Source organism: Rhinatrema bivittatum, chromosome 13, assembly GCF_901001135.1.
Source record: "Rhinatrema bivittatum chromosome 13, aRhiBiv1.1, whole genome shotgun sequence".
Taxonomy (NCBI): Eukaryota; Metazoa; Chordata; class Amphibia; order Gymnophiona; family Rhinatrematidae; genus Rhinatrema; species Rhinatrema bivittatum.
Window position 1 is genome coordinate 24,207,038 of NC_042627.1, and position 20,496 is coordinate 24,227,533.

Sequence of the window (20,496 nt, forward strand, 5' to 3'; positions counted from 1 at the left end):
CAAATCGCTATTTAGATGGATAAGTATTATCCGTCTCTAAGTTTGGACCTGCTATTGAGCAAGTCTAACTTAGCAGATAAGTTATCCGTCTAAGGCTGAAAATCGCAACTTAGTTGGATAACTTATCCAGCTAAGTAGTGCTGTTCTGATCTGCCCATTGCCTGTGCACAAATTGACCGGCTAAAAGATAGCCGGATAAGTCACTTATCCAGCTATCTAGTGGTCGCTGAATATAACTGGATATAAGCTCTACTTATCCGGCTATCTGCTGGCTGAATATCGCGCCCTAGTTGTCTCGTGCTAAAAATCAATACTAAGCACGTAACGTTTTCCCACACCTTAACTCCACCCCCTTGGCCACCCTCTTTTTTGGGTCCTAATAAATATTCCAAAGGGCCCATTTAAGAGCCTAAGTCCCAAAGTTCAGGACCTAAACCCTTTGAATATTGACCCCTTAGTGAAAATAGGCTGCTAAATTTAGATACTCAGCCCTCTTTCCTCTTGAAATAAATGGAAAAGAGGAGTTCCATAACTTTGTATTTTTGAATTGCTCCTATCAAATAGGAACCCCCCCCCCTCCCCCCTATTCCCATGTTGTTAAGAGGAAAGAGGCGCGGTATTGCATACGCGGAGGGCAAGCTCACCAGGAATTTCTCCTCTCTGCACAGAATTCTGAAAGCACATTGATAAATGGGGCTGTCGGTATTGCTGCCCTGTGCTTTGAGTGCAGGGGCCTGCAGGTCTCCGAATGCAGATACCCGGGAGATTGGGGTGGGAGGCAGGAATGGCCTGGTCAGTTAGCAGCAATTCTTGCACTGGCTGGCATGTGGCAGGCACTTTATGTTTTCTCTTCACTGCAGCGCTGTTTTCCCTGAGTCAGTGTTAGATTTATGGGCTCCACTTCTCTATCTGATATTGGAAATGAATAAAGGGGAGTATGAGGGTAACCTGCACGAAGCGAAAGACTGGATGGCCCATTTGGTCTTCATCTGCCATTAATACTATGTTAGTGCTTTTGGACTTGTTGCCTTGGCTATTCCTGGTTTACGCTGGAGGAAGCAGTGCGGCCCCACAGTTCCTTCCCTCCATTCTCTGGAGCTCTTCATTGCTTTTTTTATATTTTTTTGTTCCTGTTGTATTGGATAGACTCTGTTTTATGCTTTGTTTTTTTATCTTGCCTTAAGGTCTTATGTCAGAAAGGCAAGAAATCAAATATGAGAAGTAAATAAAAGAAATACTTCTGTAAATATTTGTTTCAGTCCAGTAGTTCCTCCTTTTCCTTCTGGCTCAGTCAGAACAAGGGCTGGGATTCTGTCAACACCCAGGAAAAAGATTTAGGCATCATAGTGGATAATACATTGAAATCTTCAGCTCAGTGTGCTGCGGCAGTCAAAAAAGCAAACAGAATGTTAAGAATTATTAGAAAGGGAATGGTGAATAAAATGGAAAATGTCATAATGCCTCTGTATCACTCCATTGTGAGATCTCACTTTGAAGACTATGTGCAATTCTGGTCACTGCATCTAAAAAAAGATATAGTTGCACTGGAGAAGGTACAGAGAAGGGCAACCAAAATGATAAAGGGCATGGAACAACTCCCCTATGAGGAAAGGCTGAAGAGGTTAGGGCTGTTCAGCTTGGAGAAGAGACGGCTGAGGGGGGGGGATATGATAGAGGTCTATAAATGAGAGAACTAGAACGAGTAAATGTGAATCAGTTATTTATTCTTTCAGATAATAGAAGGATAGGGGACGCTCACATTTAAAATAAATCGGAGAAAATTAAATTTCACTCAACGCACAATTAAGCTCTGGAATTCATTGCCGGAGGATGTGGTTAAGGCAGTTAGTGTAGCTGGATTTAAAAAAGGTTTGGATAAGTTCCTGGAGGAGAAATCCATAAACTGCTATTAATCAAGTTGACTTAGGGCCTGATTTTCAGAAATGTTTACATGCTTAAAAATGGGTTTTACACATGTAAATGCACTTTACCTGTGTAAATGGGCTTTTGAAAATTGCTACAATTATCAATAGGATTTACCTGCACAAGTGCACTTTACCCGGGTAAATAACGTTTGAAAATTGCTGCAATAGTAATTACATTTATACTTGGAAATCCTTTTGAAAATTACCCCTTAGGGAATAGCCACTGCTATTGCTGGCATTAGTAGCATGGGATCTACTTAATGTTTGGGTACTTGCCAGGTATTTGTGACTTGGATCAGCCACTGCTGGAAACAGGATGCTGGGCTTGATGAACACTTGGGCTGACCCAGCATGGCAACTTCTTATGTTCCTTTGGAACTACCCGGGAATTTTACTCCTATTTTAATAGAAAACCCCTCCCCTCAAGACTGGTCATTGCAACAATGGGCCTGAGGCACTAGGACCCTTTGGAACCCTGTATTGTGCTATAAATTTAACCTCCATGTACGATTCCATGTACTTGGAGATATAATCAACAAGAGTGACTTCAGATCCCTAGAACCAGCTGGGAGTAAAGATCTGAAGCACTCTCCTGGAATCAGGAATTGCATACCGCTCTGGAATAGTTAGTCAGCCCTCTCCATCACTAGAATCCTGCTCTAATGGAGCTGCAGGAAAGAGGGTGCCGCAGGAGTATTTTAAGGTTAAATAAGAATGGTAGTTTAAAAAAGGCATAATTGGTTCTGTAGTAGAATCCTTGAAAATCAATGCAATCTCACAACAAGAGCATGAGATCTCATCCATTCAATAACAGTGCTCAGTTGTAGCATGCTAAAGGTGGATTTGTGTTTTAAAGCTTTTGACTCTCAGGTGTAAGACCCACAAAGCTCTTACTGGTTATTTTCATGTGAAATTCACAGATGGAATATGTTCCTATATTTATGTCTGCTTTTCCCTTAGAATCTCTGCCATCTGGGGATGCTGCAACAGTTATAATGGGCATTGACTTCTGTGACTCCACCCAGGCAGCCAACTTTCAGCTGTGGTAAGCTCTTCCTCTCCAACGATTCCGTTCTTGTCCAACAAGAGAAACAGATAGTCCCAGGGGACATTGGTTGCCGAGAGCAGTCAACCTCCTGGTTTCCTGGCTAGTGACCTAAAGCATAGCTGACGATAGACAGGGTCCTGTCACTCAGGTCTGTGACCTGCATCGAGAGTAGAAGTTAACGAGCCATTACTAAACTTTTCGTACTTCTTATCAATCAACCAAATGGAATGCTGAGACATTTTCTACCTGTAAGAAGACATTTTTGAAGGGCATTATTTACCTGGATAAATAGCAATTTAAAATGTCCTAACTGAAACCTGCTCTCCTCAAATGCACGAGGCTTTCACGGTGCCCATGCATTTACGGGAGGTGGGGGGAGAGAAGGGACGTTCCTGTGATTGATGTGAAGGTTGGGGGAGGAAAGCAGCTCATGTCCTTTTCATTTTGAAATGTGCACGGCATTTGTCCCCTGCCCACACAAACAGCAGAAAGTTCACAGACCCTTTGAACGTGGCTAATTTGTACCTGCGCTGTTTTTCAAACGGAAACAGCGCAGGTAGGCTCTCTGAAAATTTGCATAAAGAATGCACCTGCGTGGATTGCAATTATGCAGGCTGTTTGAAAAGTGCCCTCTATGTGAACACTGAGCAGTAAAATAATTTTTCCACAGAAATAACATTGAACTCTTGGATTGATTTCTTCCTGTTTCTTATTGACCTGCTGGATTAAAGGCTCTGTGCTTTGCCTCCAGATCATAATGGGGTAGATTTTAAAAGAAGCGTGTGCGGCCTACATGTGCGCGCGCTACCTGCGTGCGCACATGTACGCCTGATTTCGTAACATGTGCGTGCAGGCACACGCATGTTATAAATCGGGGGTTGGCGCGCGCAAGGGGGTGCACAATTATGCACCTTGCGCGCGCCAAACCGCGCTGCCTTTCCCCGTTCCCTCCCCCCTAACCTAAGCATCCCACCCCTTCCCCTAACCTTTCCCCCCCAGCCCTACTCTAACTCCTTACCGAATCCTTTAAGGCTAATATCAAATGAGACTGAATTTAAGAAAGCATTAAAAACCTATTTCTTTAAGGAAGCATTCGGTAGTAGTGGCTCTTCATAACCTCATAGTAATTTGAGAGATGTTATTTCTTAAAATGTCAGGATCTTCTACAATAGTCTGACTGTTACGACTGTATTCTATATTTTTCTTACCTGTCCTAGTTCTGTTAAAATAATGGTAATTAATCTATAGTATTTTTATTTAATGATAGTCTATAAATCCTTAGGATTTTTTATATTGATCATATTTTGAATTGTATTTTTCTTTTCCAGCTGCGTTTTATTTCTTATTAATATTTTATTTTTATTTTATTACCATAAGTTAATATTACTCTAATTTACTTAGTATTGTAAACCGCTTTGATCGATTTCTGTGTTGGTAAAACGATATATAAATATTTTAAATAATTAAATTTTACCTTTTGCGCCTGCCTCTGAATAGGCGCAAGTTGCTCGCGCCGGCAACTTGCCGGCACGCGATCCTCCGACAGAGCGGCAATGGCCGCTCTGTCGGAGGCCTTTGGCCCCCGCTGCCGGACCGCCCGAGTCCTTTAGTAAAGCCCCGGCACTTACACTCGTCCCGGGGCTTTACGCGCGCCGCCAGGCCTTTTTAAAATAGGCCCCGTAACTCTTTTAAAATCCGGCCCAATATGTTTAACCTTTCATTAAGTGCTAAGAAATGCCCTCCCCCCATCCTTGATTAATCTTGATTATAAATGCAAATGGACTGTGTGGAGTTCATGGTAGGGGGAGGGGTAAACGTCTAATCAGTTAGATCAGGAGCCTAAGGTTCCTGAGTGGTTTCTGCCACTGTTGTTCTCTGACACTTTGTCTTCTTATGTAATTGGGTGATAAGAATGTCTGTCCCTTCTTCCTCTTCCTGTTGAAAAAGTCTGATGTGGAGAGTGCTGGTGCCAGACTGCGGTGACACTCTCTCAGCGGGTGGCTGTATGCATGTTCCTGAGGCACTGATTATCCCAGACTCCCGGGACAATGCAAGAATCTGCATTCAGTGCAAAGTTTCAATGCTCACATTTTTTAAACTCCCCATGCAGTAAGCTAATGCTATGCAAATGCATCGGGAGATTAAAAAAGCAGGTTGAAAGGAAAATGTGCATTTGGAATAGGCCGAGCACTCATTTTAACTTAGGAAGGGGAGATTGCTGTTCCTGACAGGCTGATGCAGTCCCATTAGCCACCACCACCACCACTTACCAGATAAGTATAAACTTATCCAGGTACGTGTCAGCCACCCGATAAATCCAGACTTCTCTTTTTTACCCTTTTTAGAGGATTTTGCCAGCACAATTAGCAAGCAATAGTCAGTTAGCAGATGGTCAGCGAATCAGAGTGATTTGCAGCACAACTCACCTCTTCTCATGCTACACTTTATTTATCTTGTAAGAGACATCACAGTGGTTTCTTTTATGTTTTAATAAAATTCTGTTAGGGTTGTACTTAAGGCCTGTAAATCAAGAGTGGCTAGTGCTAAGACAATGTGCTGGCTGAAACTAGTATGAAATCTGCACAGTAAGACCACCTATCTTCACAAACATAGTCATTTTTTAAATAGATAATGACCATAGATGCAGTAAAGGCCTGCATGGAAGTCTCTTACTGTTCATGGTCATGGAACACTGGCTGCTGAGACACAAACTGAAAACTCCAACTCACAAAGAAACCCAGTACATCTTACGATTTTCTCATAGAATATTTCCATTTCATGGTTGAAGACCGCTGAGATTGAACCTAGATAGGGACACCATTTGTCCACACTCGAAAACTGTTATATTTTAGGATTGCTTTTAAAGGGGCAACTACTAAAAAGTGTATCATTTTGTCCTCTGCCAGCACCCATACTCGACAGTTCTATGTGTCCATTCAGCCACCAGTTGGAGAACTTATGGCACCAATTTTCATGAGTGAAAATGAGTTCAAGAAAGAGCAAGGTGAGTGCTGACTAGTGTAAAATGAATATTTCATTTTCCGTCCCTCATGTTAAGATTATGCTTTTCAGCTAAATGGCCTTGAATTGGGTTTCACTGAATTTTTAGACATTTTGAGGACAATTTTTGAAACCATTTAGATGGGTAAATCACTATCGGTCAAAGATTATGCTGCAACATTAAATTACTGTAATGTGCTTTGTATTCTGTTGCTGGAAAAGCAGACAACAAATAAACGATGATGACGATGATGCTCTGAAAATTGCCCTCCCTTTATGTGGATCAGCATGCACGTGCTGTAGAATAATGAGCAGACTTATAGCCCCTTTTAGAGGAGACAATCCCAGGGATGTCCCTAAGTAGATGGCATTATCTTCCATGGAAAAAGCACCGGCATAGAAAGCAGGGGCACATGTCCGTGGGTGCTTCTCTGCAGCCAGTTTCAAAATGCAAATACATGCATGTTTTCTCTTGGGTAATCGGTGCAAAGGTCACGGGTAAAAAGTGCCTATACACTTTGTCCCAGTGTGCAGTTTGAAAATTATCCCCAGCATGCAACGTGGCAGGTTAGAGTAACCCACTGGCTCCACAGTCACAGGACACTTACGGTCTCGTTTCCGAAGGCTTTTCTCCCATTCTGTGTCTAAGGCTTTTTTCCATTGCCCCTTAGCTTGCGAGTCCTCTGGGGACAGAGAAATACCTGCAGTACCCGAATGTAATCCGCTCTGCAGTGCCGAAATGCAGAATATAAATTTAAGAAAGATTTGCCATCCCAAAGCTGTGATTTCTGAACGGGGGGGGGAAAGAAAAATTGCAAAATATTTATTTATTTATCTTATTTTACTTATTTTGTGACATTTATAGTCTGCCCTTCCAAGAGAGGTCTTAACTAATAGGTGAACTCACCTGGAGAGGAGGAATTTTATCCGAGGGCCATAAACCCCAGAACCTGCAGAGTTTTAGGTGCCATGTGCTGCCGGGCGTACTGGTGCTTGAAGGGACGGAGATGTTGCTGTAGCAGTGCTTTATCCATAGTTTAAGCACTCATTGGAACCTCCTGCCTTGCTTTTCTTTAAGACTCCCATTGCACAGACGTTTAGGCCATCTCAGACCTTACTTTGAGCCACTAGAGGGATTTTTATTTTACCTGTAAAAGTATACCTCATTAAAATGATAGTAAAAGCCGGAACGGCTTAAACTGCCCTGCAGTGGGAGTCTTAAAATAGTCCCTGAGCCTGCTCAAATGAATTGGAGGGCTTGCCATCTAGAAAGGGGGTCTGTTTAGAAAAAGAGGCTAATCGAAGCAAAGTAGTAACTGCTCTTTATCTGCGGGCCAGCCCAGTGCTTAGATCGCTGCCATAACTAGCCCATGTCCCGTGCTGCCTTTCACAGGAAAACTGACGGGAATGAACGAGATCACGGAAAAGCTGACACTGCCAGTCAAGTGCCTCAACGATCACGCCATCGTCCAACGGGTGACCTCCGCAGCAAACATGAGCCGTGTGCCCTGCGGAGGCGACAATGAATACAGGTCAGAAAACCGGAAGACAGTCAGTATTTGTTCCTTCACTTGTTATAAAATGGATAGAGTGAGAGCTGCCCTCATGTGATTAAATACTTTCTTTCACGTTTGCTCGCTTTGGATTAGCCTTCAGTAAAAATCACATGCTGCAGTTTGGAGGGGTGGATTACTATTCCAGCTTTCTGTGATCCCACCTAGGGTTTATAGTTTAAATATGCACATTCATTTCTGCTGAATGCTGTATCCCACACTGAAAAAGCCCCTTTTTTGGTTCGGTGCTTTTCAAACAAATCAAATGGCTGGTGCCTCTGAAAAATCCTAAACTTTTCAGATTTTTCATTTCAGCAAATAGTGCGCGCTAATGGCAAACAGAGTGTACACTAGTTGCTGAAAAAATGTTTAAAAACCATGCCCCTCCCCCTTCACTCATAGCCCCCTTACCCTTCTGTTGACTGTCTGAGGATGAAAGAAGCAGAAGTGATCCCCAGTTGCTCCTACCCTGCTGGCTTTTTAATTTAAAAATGGTTCAGGTCTCACCATAAAACAACTTGGAGCCAGAGTAGGCGCTGGCAAGCCCTGAGACTGGGCAGAAGTCACTGGAGAGTGCTCCCGCTTCTGTTTCATCCTTGGAGAGCCTGCAGAAGAGTAAGAGCACAGTATGGGGTCTGTGGGGTATGGGGAGAGTTTACTTTTGGTTTTATTTTGGTTTTGGGGTGGTTTTTTTTTATTTTCATATTTATTTTGGTCCTGCAAATGAACCGAACCAAAATAATTAAATATTACACAAACTGAATCCTGAAAATAAAAACAACCCCAAAAAACAAAATGAACATTTTTATCATGCACATTCCTATTATAGTTATTCAAAATGTTTGTTTAATTTTATCAGATAATCTGAGTTGCAGAAGATCATGGTCAACATCAAATTATTTCAGTTTACAGTCACTTTTATAAACTGTGAATTTAAAAGGACAGAAGTGCATCAGGGGACTCACAAGCACCCCTTGACATTGGATCATATCATAAATGTACCTCTTTCTGAGTGAGGAGGATTTGTCGCATATCTTATGCTTCTCCCTGCTTCACAAAAAAGTATCTTAAGCTCCCTTCTGACCCCACGTCCCTTATTTCATCCTGACTTTACCATGCAATAACAAGAGGAATTGGATTGCATTCAAGAGCCCCAGAATTTGTGTCCACCCTCATTTCCCCCCCATGTGGATAGATCCATGTTTATTTTGGCCTCCTTGAGTCCTTGCTCACAGTCTCTCCATTTTGTCATTTCACATTGCACAGGGATCTTCCCATTTTGACCACATCTCCAGATGGTTTGAGGTAACTTGCTGTTTGACAATTTTTTTATTTATTTATTTTTTTTAAATCTTTTGTGGACCATACATCAAAACATTTTGACTGTATGAATTCTGCTTTTGAAGCGTTTAAATGAAAGGTTCAGTGTGAAGTCTTTACAGTTTCCTTCGATCTTCTAACCGCATGGTGCAAAAATCTAGCTGCCTGGCTTCCCACTCTGTCCTTCCTCTTTGAAGTGACCTTTTGCTCTTTGCCAGTGTGTGAATGTCACAGCGGTTAATGCATGTCCATTGTACAGAAACAAGTAATTGCAGTTGCAGTTGGATTCCTATTTGTTGAAACGGCCTCCATGGCTGAAGGAAGTTGGGTTTGGGATACAGAAATTCTCCGGATCTCAAAATGGGGCCGAACGTTGGGGTGCTCAGAGGCAGTCTCAGTTGTGGTTTAAAATATATTTTTGTTAAGTTTACAGAAACTGAAAAACAGAATCTCTCCACTCTTTAGGACCCTTTAAATCTCGTCCAGTATGGGCACAGTTGTAAATACTAAAAGGCGAATTTTAAAAAGTTGCGCACATACGGGGAAATTTGAAAAGGCCCGTACACGAAAGATTTGGGGGTTACGCGCGTGGCCGGGCCCTGCACGTGCCGTGCGCACTTCCGAAAGGGCCTGGCCATGAGCGTAACCCCCGATAGTGCATAGAAGTGCCGGGCCAGCTAAAAGGGGTGGGCCGGGTGGCGTGGCCTGGGAGGGGCAGGGCGGAGGCCAGCCGGGACAGTGGCCATTAGGCCCTGTCCTGGGGCTGCCGGCTCGCGTAAATTACTTCTGCCCCAAAGAAGCAGGTAAGTTAAAAAAAAAAACAAAAATAAAAAACGCTTTAGGGGTCAGGGAGGAGAGGGGAAAAGGGAGAAAGGGGTAAAGGAAAGTTCCCTCCCAGTCCTTAATTGGAGCAGACTGGGAGGGAACTTGACAAAGGCCCAATCATGTCGCCGTGCGTAGATTACAAAATTCCCCTCCCCCCCCATGTGCACGTTCCAACCCGCCCGCACATGCATTATTGCCCGCAGCGCAACCGGGCCGCAAAATTTTTTAAACCCGGCCCAAACCCCTCCCCTTTTCTTCATTTAAATTTTATCGTCGCGATGGAACGGACTAGGAGGGAACTGGGGAAAGCCCTACTCGTGATGCCGCATGTAATTCGCGAAAATTCACACCCCCCTCCCGCGCGTGCCGCCCGCACATGCACGCAGATTTTAAAATCCTGCGCGCATATGCACGTGGCCACTGGATATTATAACATGTGTGCGCCAGCGCGTATATGTTACAAAATCGGTGCGTCCATGTGTGCACGCCGGGAACCACACGCACATGGACGCGCGCGCACTCCTTTTAAAATTGACCCCCTATAAATTGTCTCCAGAAACAGACCACATATCTGGGGAGAAACAAAAAGCATTTAAGTGTAATAAAAAGAAAAACCCCCACTCTACTGAGTTTATTTAATTAGGTTGAACATGTGATAAGAATTCAGTCTCTGCCCCCAAGTCCTCTTCTGTGGTTTTATCTCATTTCTGCCTTAGTTTTGTTCTTCACTTTTTAGCATTCACTAGGGCTCTTGGGTGGATCATTACTGCTTCTTTTTTTAGACAGGGTTAATATTTCCGTCAGCATTGTACAATCCTCTAACTTTGTCACAAGATAGTTTCGCCCTTCGATTTGGAGTTCCAGAACCAATGGAAGTTCCAGAACCAATGGAAGTTCCAGAACCAATGAAAATATATTTTTCCCCGTTTCCAGGTTTTCAAAGGCTGAAAGCTCTTGCGTTTATTCGGTATAAATTGGGATAATTCAGGAAATATCTTAACCTGCACACTTAAAAAAAAAACAAAACCTCTTTTCCTCTAATATTTTTTTTTTTTTAGTTATTCTTGTTTCTCCATGAAAGCAGGCTGTAATGCTGCAGGGTATATTTCCATCCCTGTCAGATTTGTTCAGATCCTTAACTCCTTCTTGTTTTGTAAGGGTACAATAGAGCTCTTCACTAAGGGGCGGATTTTAAGAGCCCTGCTCGCCTAAATCCGCCCAAATCCGGGCGGATTTAGGCGAGCAGGGCCCTGCGCGCCGGTAGGCCTATTTTACATAGGCCTACCGGCGCGTGCAGAGCCCCGGGACTCGCGTAAGTCCCGGGGTTTTCGGAGGGGGCGTGTCGGGGGACGGGCCTGAACCGCGCGGCGTTTTCGGGGCGTGTCGGGAGCGTTCCGGGGGCGGGCCCGGGGGCGTGGCTACGGCCCGGGGCGGCCCGGGTCCGGACCTGCCCCCAGATCGCGTCCTGGCGCGCTAGCGGCCCGCTGGCGCGCGGGGATTTACTTCTCCCTCCGGGAGGCGTAAATCCCCCAACAAAGGTAAGGGGGGGTTTAGACAGGGCCGGGCGGGTGGGTTAGGTAGGGGAAGGGAGGGGAAGGTGAGGGGAGGGCAAAAGAAAGTTCCCTCCGAGGCCGCTCCGATTTCGGAGCTGCCTCGGAGGGAACGGGGGTAGGCTGCGTGGCTCGGCGCGCGCCGGCTATACGAAATCGATAGCCTTGCGCGCGCCGATCCCGGATTTCAGCGGATACGCGCGGCTACGCGCGTATCTACTGAAATCCAGCGTACTTTTGTTGGCGCCTGGAGCGCCAACAAAAGTACGCCTATTCGCGGTTTTTGAAAATCTACCCTTAAGGGGGTAATTTTCAAAGGAGTTACGCATGTAAATGTGACATACTATCGTAGCAATTTTCAAAAGCTATTTATTCGAGTAAAGTGCACTTACTTGAGTAAATCCTATGGACAATTCAATGGCATATATTGTAGCAATTTTGAAAAGCCCACTTCCTTGAGTAAAGTGTATTTACTCGAGCAAAAACCAGTTTTGCTCGAGTAAATGCTTTTTAAAATCAGGCCCTAAGCATGTCATGTTTTCTTCTGATCCCTCTTCTGGGCGCCTAGCATCATCACGTTTGAATGTCTCACTCTGTCCGATATTTTAAATCCTCTTGGCATTCTTTCAGTTCTTCCATTGACTTTTCTAAAATTTTCATCAAAAATCCTGCAATTGACTATTTGCTCATTTATATGAATTTTATTAATAACGACCTTTTCTTTAATTACTTCTAATTCATTTCTAAAATCTAACATTACTCATCAGAATATAGATGGTTAAGTAGATCTCCTGGTTTAAAAAAAAAACAAAAAAAAACCCAGCATGGGCCTACAGGCCCAAACCTGTCCCCTGCTTCCCTCCCACCTGAACTCCAAAAGGACCTCTGGGTCCGAACCACGATTCTGGCCCAGTGCTTCTGCTGTTGCTAGGCTGCTTTGTTAGCAACAGCAGAAGTGTCCGGTCCCAGATCACAGTAGGACGCTACCGTGGATCGGGGCTGAAATGCTGCATATTAAGGTACAGTGGGTTGGAAGGAAAACGGTAAAGGTGAGCCCTTGTTAGGGGTAAGGGGGCATCTGCAGAGTACGAAAATTTGGGGGAAAAAACAGCAATCGGGAGCAGGGGGTAGGGGAGGCGGGATGAAATTGCTATGATTCACAGCACTAATAGTTTTTATTAAACTAAGAGATGGGGCAGGGGCCGGCAGGTTCAGACTCGGAGGTCCTTTTGGAGTTTGGGTGGGAGGTAAATAGGGGACAGGTTTGGACCTGTAGGCCCACGCTGTTTTTTTTTGTTTTGTTTTTTGAACCAGGAAATATTTTTACCAGGAAATCTGCCGGTTAAGTGTAAAGTTATCCAAGTAATTTTAGCAAATAACTTTGGGCCGCATTTTTAAACATACGCGCGCAGGGTACATTTGTGCGTGCAATTTTATAACATGCGCGCGCAGCCTTGTGCATGCAAGGGGTTGCACACTAGTGCACCTTGCACGCACCAAGCCCTAGGGGAGCCCTGAAGGCTTTCCCCGTTCCTTCGGAGCGGCCTCGGAGGGAACTTTCCTTCGCCCCCCCCCCAACCTTCCCCTCACTTCCCCCATCTAACCCGCCCCCCAGCCCTACCTAAATCCCCCCTACCTTTAATTTGTAAGTTAACTTGCGCGCGCTGGCCAGCTGCCGGCACACGATCTCCCGGCACGGCCGCTGTGCTGGAAGCCTCAGTCCCACTCCTGGACCGCCCTCGCCCCTTTCACAAAGCCCCGGGACATACACACGTCCTTTGCAAAATAGGCCCGGTGACGCGCGCAGGAGCATTTACGCACGTAACCCTTTTAAAATCCGCCCCTTTATGCAAAACCGTCAATATTCAAAAGAATATGCAGTTATGTTTAAAATTATCCGGCTACCGTTAGCCAAATAAGTTTAAGCAGGGATATTCAGTGAGATGTTTATCCTGCTGAATATCTAGGACAAGTTGTCCAGCTAAACTTAGCCGGATAACTTGTCCACTAAACGTCCTACTGAATATGGACCTCGACATTAATAAAATCATCTGTCATGCATTTTATTTCTGTTGCAGAGAATGTTAAGTCCCCTCTAGTAAGTCTTCATTCTGGATCAGCTGCAACAGCATTGCAGTGTTCAGTATCAGGTCCAGCTTACTCTGGTTCTGCAAATTTCTCCCAAGCCTAATTAAGTGCATTGGCGCAAGATGTTTTGTTTTCCATAGTAGCTACCTAATGAGCCTTTAGATATTTATAGAACTTTGACTCCTTATTCTTCACCGTTATGCTTCTTCCAAGTTTTGCTCTCATCTACAAATGAAGAGTAGAATATCTGAGGTCAATATTCAGATAGTTTGTCCAGCTAAGTTTGGGACTTAGCCAGACCCAGGTGAAGCAGAGACCGAACACGGTCTCTGCTTAACTACCGGCCCACGTTCCTCTCGGGTTGAGCCTTTGGGTGCATTGGGGTTGGCAGGACTTAGGCAAGAGTCCCTGCTGATGACTGGAGACATGGTCCGAAGCCAGGCGAAAGTCGAAGGCAGGCGGAAAGTAGACACGTCTAGGTCCGGGCAAGGGTCAGAGGCAGGTAGCGGTCAGGCATATCTGAAGTCCAGGCAGGGGACAAACCAGGTGTCCTTCTGAAGGAGAGGGAGAGGGACGGATAGACTGAGGCAGGCAGGCAAGGGTTGTAACAAGCGGGCAGTGAAGTAAAGCTCAACTGGAACAGAGACTGGAACAATGGGACGTAACACGCACTACTATGCGGTAGCTGGACCTGTTGCTGAGGCAGTGAGGGAAAGCCAGAGAGAGCCCTTTTATAGGGCTAGGCATGTGAAGTCTCTGCAGGGCTTTTCTCGCTGTGGACCCTTTAAATATGGTGATGTCAGGCGCACGCACGCACCTAAGGAGAAGCGTGGCGGAGCCTGCGTTGAGAGCTGGCAGCAGCAGGCCCTGTTGTAAGCCAGCAAGGACGGCCCGGCTGGGTTGGTGAGAGCAGCGGTTCTCGGGAGCAGCCCGCGGACCACCAAACGCAACACAAACTGCAGGTTTCAATCTTTCCGCCACGCTGAATGCCTCCAACGTAACTGGCTAACTGCTTCTGGATTAATTCCGGGAGCATTCTGGGCGAAAAGTTAGCCAGATAATTTATCTGGCTGACTCCGATATTCAAAGTTAGCTGGAAAACTTATCCTGCTAAGTCAGGTCATGCTGGAAGCAGTCCTAAAGTTAGTTGGATAAATTTATCCAGATAAGTAGGACCTTTATCTGGTTATATTCAGCTCAGCACCTAATCAACAGTGTTCTTCTGATTATCAGTGACAATTTATCTTCCTAACGTTAGCCAGATAAATTGTTTGCTTGCCATGCTACTGAATATTGACCTAGATGTATTCTGATCACAGAAATAATGCTTAGTATTCTTTCGAGGGATGAAGTCACTGAAATAATAGTCTTTCTTGTACAGAATGCACCGTCAGTAAAAATTAGCAAAGGATACTGAGGTGGTTTCACATAACTTTCAAATGTGTGTTGTCTCTCACCTGTAGCTTTAAACCATTGTTGCCATGGAAACTTCTCAGTTTCTAAAGTGGCAGTTAATTGATGCAGCAAGGCCTTGTCTCCTCAACGGCTTCCTTTGTCTTCAGTGCAATTCAAAACCAATCACATCCAAATGCATTTCAACATCCTTTTTAAAATGTCCTTTTCTCTGTGTAGTCTTTATTTCCATTTTTATTTAATTCTTGCTTATCTGTCTACAAGTTCTGCTGGTGGGGAAAGAGGAGGTGTCCACGTCTGTATCTTTGACTTTGTTTATGTTTCCAGTGCTTACCCCACCTCAGTAGCTGCTTTGGCCTTTACTAGCACTTCTGTTAGCAACAGCATTCAAATGTATTTTCTGCCTCCATACATGCCAAACAGGGCCGGTGGAAGCACTAGGCGAGATAGACCTGGACCTAGGGTGCCGACCATTAGGGGGCGCCATCGCCACTTGCGAGCCAATGAAGCAGAGTGAAGCAGCCACTTCAGGCGGCAGAATTTTGAAGCAGCAAAAAGTACCCCTTCAAAATTCTGCCCAGCCCCTGCCTCACCCTGCCTCCCCCCCCCCCTTCGTGCCACTCCCACTCCCCCTCCCCCCCCCCCCCCCAAGACTCACAAAAACCCCTGGTGGTCTAGCGGGAGGCCTGGGAGCGATCTGCCACTCCCAGGCCATCAACTGCCACTAACTAAAATGGCGCAGGTGGCCTTTAGCCCCTACCATGTAACAGGGGCTATCGGTGCCATTGGCCGGCCCCTGTCACGTGGTAGGGGCAATGGATGGCAGATCGCTCCTGGGCCCCTCGCTGGACCATCAGGGGTTTTCATGAGTCTTGGGTGGGGTCAGAAGGGTGGAGGGTTTATTTTATTTAAATTTGGGGGGGGGGGGGGCGACGCAGGGGATGGGGGAGTGGCAGCATGTGGTTTCCGCCCCCAGAGTTAGGAGTTGGGGGGTGTTGGCGCGACCGGGGGGGGGGGGGGGGGGGGGATGGCACAAGGCAGAAGGTGCTTAGGGCGCCTAATCCCCTTGCACTGGCCCTGTTGCCAAATAATTACTAAACGTTACTATTTCTCTTTTGTTTATTAAAATTTGATTTTCCATTCCAACAGAAACGCTTGGGGTGGGTTGCAATAAATAGCACGTTAGATATGCATGAATATCCCCAATTCTTTCTGCTACATTTTTCCTTTCACCACTCCTCTCTCCTTCTCTCTCCTTCTATCGTCCCCAGATTCAATTTTATTCCCTTCTTTTTCTTTCCGTTCACGTCTTTGCTGTATGCGTGCCCCATCGCTCACCTTCCACATACCCTTCACGCGGGTTGGCTCACCATTCATCTTTATTGGGCCCCCGAGATTCCCAATAGCGCTGCTGACTGCCTGCTGCGTTCTCTCATCCCTAGTCGCTCCTGCCAACACTTGTACCCCTGTTCCCCTTCTCCCCCACTTGCTCTCCACGACTCCTCCCACCCCCAGTGCATCGTTTATCAGTCCTCACTGTCTCCACTCCCGCCGCCGCCTGTTCCTACAGCGTTGCCCCATTCCACTCTCTGTGGATTCTTTTCTTTTCCTGAAGTCGCAGGAAATGATATTAGGCCAAAACGATTTGCTATTTCAAACTGGTACAAGAAAATGAACTTTCAGCATTTCTGCAGTGTTCCTACCTCAGCCTGGAACTCAAATGTCTGTATAAGGAGCAACACGCTTTCCAATAGCAACCTAAAGGCTTAAGTCCAGAATCCATTGCATTAGGGCCCATCACTCTGGAACTCCCTGCCTCCAAACCTACGTCTTGAACCATGTACTATTAAATGTAAAAAGAAGTTTAAAACTTGGTTATTCAAACAAGCTTATCCCGAATAGTCTTCCCTCCCCTCCTACCTTATCTACCTCACTCCCATGCAAAGTCCTAACACACAAAAAGCCTGCCTATGTGCCTCCTGTACTATGATCCTATATTATGTCTCATATAGACAATCCTATTTTCCTTAGGTTAAGGATTCTTGTTATGTTCTCTTGTTGTTAAATCTTCTATGCTGCTCCTATGTTCACCCCCTCCCAGTTCTTACTCCCTGTTAACATGTACTTTCAGATCTGATGTTCAAATGTGAACCGGTATGATGTCCCTACTAATACCGGTATATAAAAGCATTTAAATAAATAAATAAATAAAGTAAGAATTTCCCAGGCTCTTCCCCCTCTCCTTCGGTTTCTACTTTCTTTAGTGGTTCTGTTCTCGTCCTCTTTCCTCTGTTTGCCTGCTAACTTTTCCAAAGGTTTCTGGTGAAAGCCACATCCATTGCTGCATCCGGCTTGCAGATTTCAGATTCTGTGTTTCTCCTCTGCTTGATACTGCCAAACTCTCCACTCGCTGTTTCTCCTCCTCCGAAACTGTTACACAGATCGACCACCAAAACTGATAGCCAGGCTTTCCACCCCAGAGGTGGCTGTACCTCATGTACCTGGGAAGTGTGTCGGCATCCTGACTGTGTGCGATGTGTTATCTGATTTGCTGCTGCATATGTTTGGCCTGCCGAGTCCCTCTGTAAGTGGTTTGGTTTTGAACAACTCTTTGGTTTGGCTCCATTTTGCAGGTTTGCCGCAAAGACGGTGAGCAGTGGCAGCCTGGTCCTCGTTACCATGACGGCGAAGGAAAGTGGCTCGGCCCAGCTGATGGTGAACAGTGAGAAGATGGTGATTGGCACCATGTTGGTGAAGGACATTATTCAGGCCCTGGCACAGTAACCAAGGGCAAAAAGGAATGTTTACGGAATCTGTTTTCTGTCTACGTCATTTCTGTCCCCTGCCCCCTCGCCCCAATGCAAACGTTTCCCCTAAATTATTTTCTTGGAAGTGGGACAGCCCCCTCCTCCAGAGTGTGAGCATCTTCCTCTCCATTGGTGTGCATGCCTCCGCTCTTATCCCTCTGGCTGCGGTTCATGAATTATGCAGATGGTATCCCGCATCTTTCCCTACACACAAGCCCCATGTCCCTGCTGCACTCTGCCTTGTAAAACCTTGCCCCCCTGACTCAGAACTGGGTCTCTTACAGAGCTATCTAGCTCTCTAATACTCAGCCCCAGAGCTCTGCCTCAGTGACATCACTCAGCTTTTGCCCATGGGACCCCCAGGCAATTGCCCCGCTTGTCCCCATCCCCCACCCCCCAAAAAATAACATCCCTGCCAATAATTGAAGGGACACTTTTTTGGTTAAATCTGGCAAGACCTCTCCAGACAATTTTTGGTGGCTGTAGTACTGATTTCCTTCAAAAGAAGCAGGACTGGGAGCTAAGCAATGCTGAATTCAGAAATGTTGTTTTGGTTTTTTTTTCCCCTGGGGAAGGAAAGATCAACGAAGGCATTATTCATACAAGTACTTAAAATGCTGTATTAATCCATATTTATTCATATTAAATATTGAATGTTATTGGAGGGGGCACCTACGTTTTCTGGGAGAGAGTGCTTCCCGGGGAGTATGCCCTGAATTCTGTTACAGGTTGTAAGTTTAAAAAAAAAAAAAAAAAATAGAGACATGGGATTACTCTGCAGTGCTGCCTCGCACCCTGCCAGCGACTTTGAAAGTTCTGATGAGGGTCATTTTATGTGGGAGCCCTTAATCCCATCATTCATGATCAGAGCTGGACTAAGGCCAACAATGGTGCCCCCTCGGCCCTTCCATTGCTTAACTGACAAGTCATTAAGACTCAGTAAGTGCTTCCAGGCCAGACCCCACAACTACATGAAATATAAACTTTTTTTTTTTAATTGTATTTATTTGACATTAAATAGCAGTAGGCAATATAAGCAAATTATTGACATAACTAGAGGGCAACAGAAAAAAATGCACATTTTCAACACTCTGTGGTGCCTCCCCCTTCCCTTGGTGCTCTATGGATGTGCTTATTTTGCTTAATCCAGGGCTGTTCATGACCTTGGAAACAAAGTATTTTTGTGGGACTAACACACAGCCTGACAGCAACCTCATGTTTCACAACCAAAGGTTCCCCAATGTAGAGCTGCCAAGGGACCTAATTACTTAGACTTCCCTAACCTGTCCTGGGGATACCAGTGCCAGTTGGGTTTTCAGAAAATCCGCAATTCATATGAATGAGATAAATCGAGACTCGGTATATGCAAATTTATCTCATGCAAAAAAAGCCGACTGGCTCTGTGGTCCACAGGACGCCTTTGAGAAGCCCTGCATGTAGAAGGAAACTTCTTTATTACTGCTTGTTTATTTTACTCCTCTGCTGATGGATTTGGGTAGATGAAAGGCTAACTTTATAAGAGAAAAGCAGGACTGCAAATACCAAACGCCCAGCACCAGGGTGTGTGGGTGGTGCAACTTGCGGTTTTGCACAGGGTGGCAGCTTGTAGGGGTGGTGCTACCACAGCAGGAAATGTTACCCTACCTGTCCCCATAATACACATTACCTCCTGGTTGCCAGCAACTGAAAACTGTTGGGCTGGCAGGGTTTTCCAAGCCCCACCACCCAAAGAAGTGAGAGAGGAGCCATCAGCCCAAGAAGAGAGGCTGTGGAGCACGCAGGGTTTCACGGAGCCATCAGGCCAAGAAGAGAGGCTGTGGAGCAGGCAGGGTTTCAAGGAGCCATCAGGCCAAGAAGAGAGGCTGTGGAGCACGCAGGGTTTCAAGGAGCCATCAGGCCAAGAAGAGAGGCTGGATCCTGCAGTCAGAGGTAGAGGGGTAAGAGAGGAGGGCAATAGAGGTGTGAAGGAGACAGTGGGTTGTAGTTGGAGGGAAGTGAGAGACGAGGAGGTACGAAAACAGATGGAGGCCTGAAAGGGACAGTGCAAAGCAGCGCCTCTGAGAAGGCGGGTTAAGGGGCAGCGGCAGATCATATCTTATGGGGAGGGGGGGAAGTAGGTCAATGTTCTCTGTAAACTGCATGGGTGTGTGGCTGCTCTTAGATATTAATCCCTCCTACCCACAACTGCTGTTTATGCAGGGCAGGAATTGGCTACCTTCCAATTCCATTTCCTGGTTGCCTGCGACCAGTCAGCATACCCGGATGTAAGTCCTTCTGCGCATCTCCTGCAGCCTTGCTGTGAATAACCGGGGGGGGGGGGGGGGGCAGAGGGGAGGGAGCGTGCTCTCCTTCCTGCAACTGCCTGTGACCAGTCAGTCAATCCTCATAGTATTCATTATTTTTTTTTCTCACTGAGGCAGAAGCCTCAAAATTATTTTTCATAGGGGACATCAAATAATAACTGACCAGCCCTGATTTGGATTCTCCCCTCCTGCCCTGGCTAGACAACCATGCCCAGGTCCCCCACCACAGACCTTCATTCTCTTCACCTTTACATCCCCCCCCCCCCCAAAAAAAACCCAACACCATCACCTTAAAAGGATGGCAGCAGATATGGAGAATGGGACCTGTGAGCCTGTGCACACTCACAAGTTGGTCATGGTCCTGCTGCCTCTATGGTCCCACCTGCTTCTCAAGCACAGGTTTTCTGTTTACTACAGAAATCCATGTGGGCATCAAGGATTCTGCGGAGCCTGTGAGCACCCACTGGCTCACCTACCCTATGCTCTGTACAATAGTCATTCACACAGGGGGGCCAAACGGGTCACATCAGCTCTACAAACGCTGCAATGGTTGGCATGTACATTCAAAAATTGGGTCACTAGTAGCTCTGCTGGAGAGTATCACAGAAAAGCTTCTTTGCCAGTGGTTCATGCACCAAAGTGGGGAGTTTTTTGGCAGCTGCCT

The 20,496-nt window shown here is 45.9% G+C and overlaps 1 protein-coding gene across 1 annotated transcript in view; it reads left to right on the forward strand.

Moving 5' to 3' along the window:
- The window catches only part of LOC115075357 (AP-3 complex subunit beta-2-like), a 90,139-nt gene extending 70,319 nt beyond the window's left edge, over window positions 1-19,820 (forward strand). Inside the window, exons 18-21 of the mRNA XM_029575667.1 lie at window positions 2,886-2,970; window positions 5,880-5,977; window positions 7,367-7,505; window positions 17,356-19,820. Coding sequence (XP_029431527.1) covers window positions 2,886-2,970; window positions 5,880-5,977; window positions 7,367-7,505; window positions 17,356-17,506 — 473 coding nt within the window. The 3' untranslated portion in view covers window positions 17,507-19,820. The remainder of the gene's footprint in view (window positions 1-2,885; window positions 2,971-5,879; window positions 5,978-7,366; window positions 7,506-17,355) is intronic.
- Window positions 19,821-20,496: the final 676 nt, after the last annotated feature.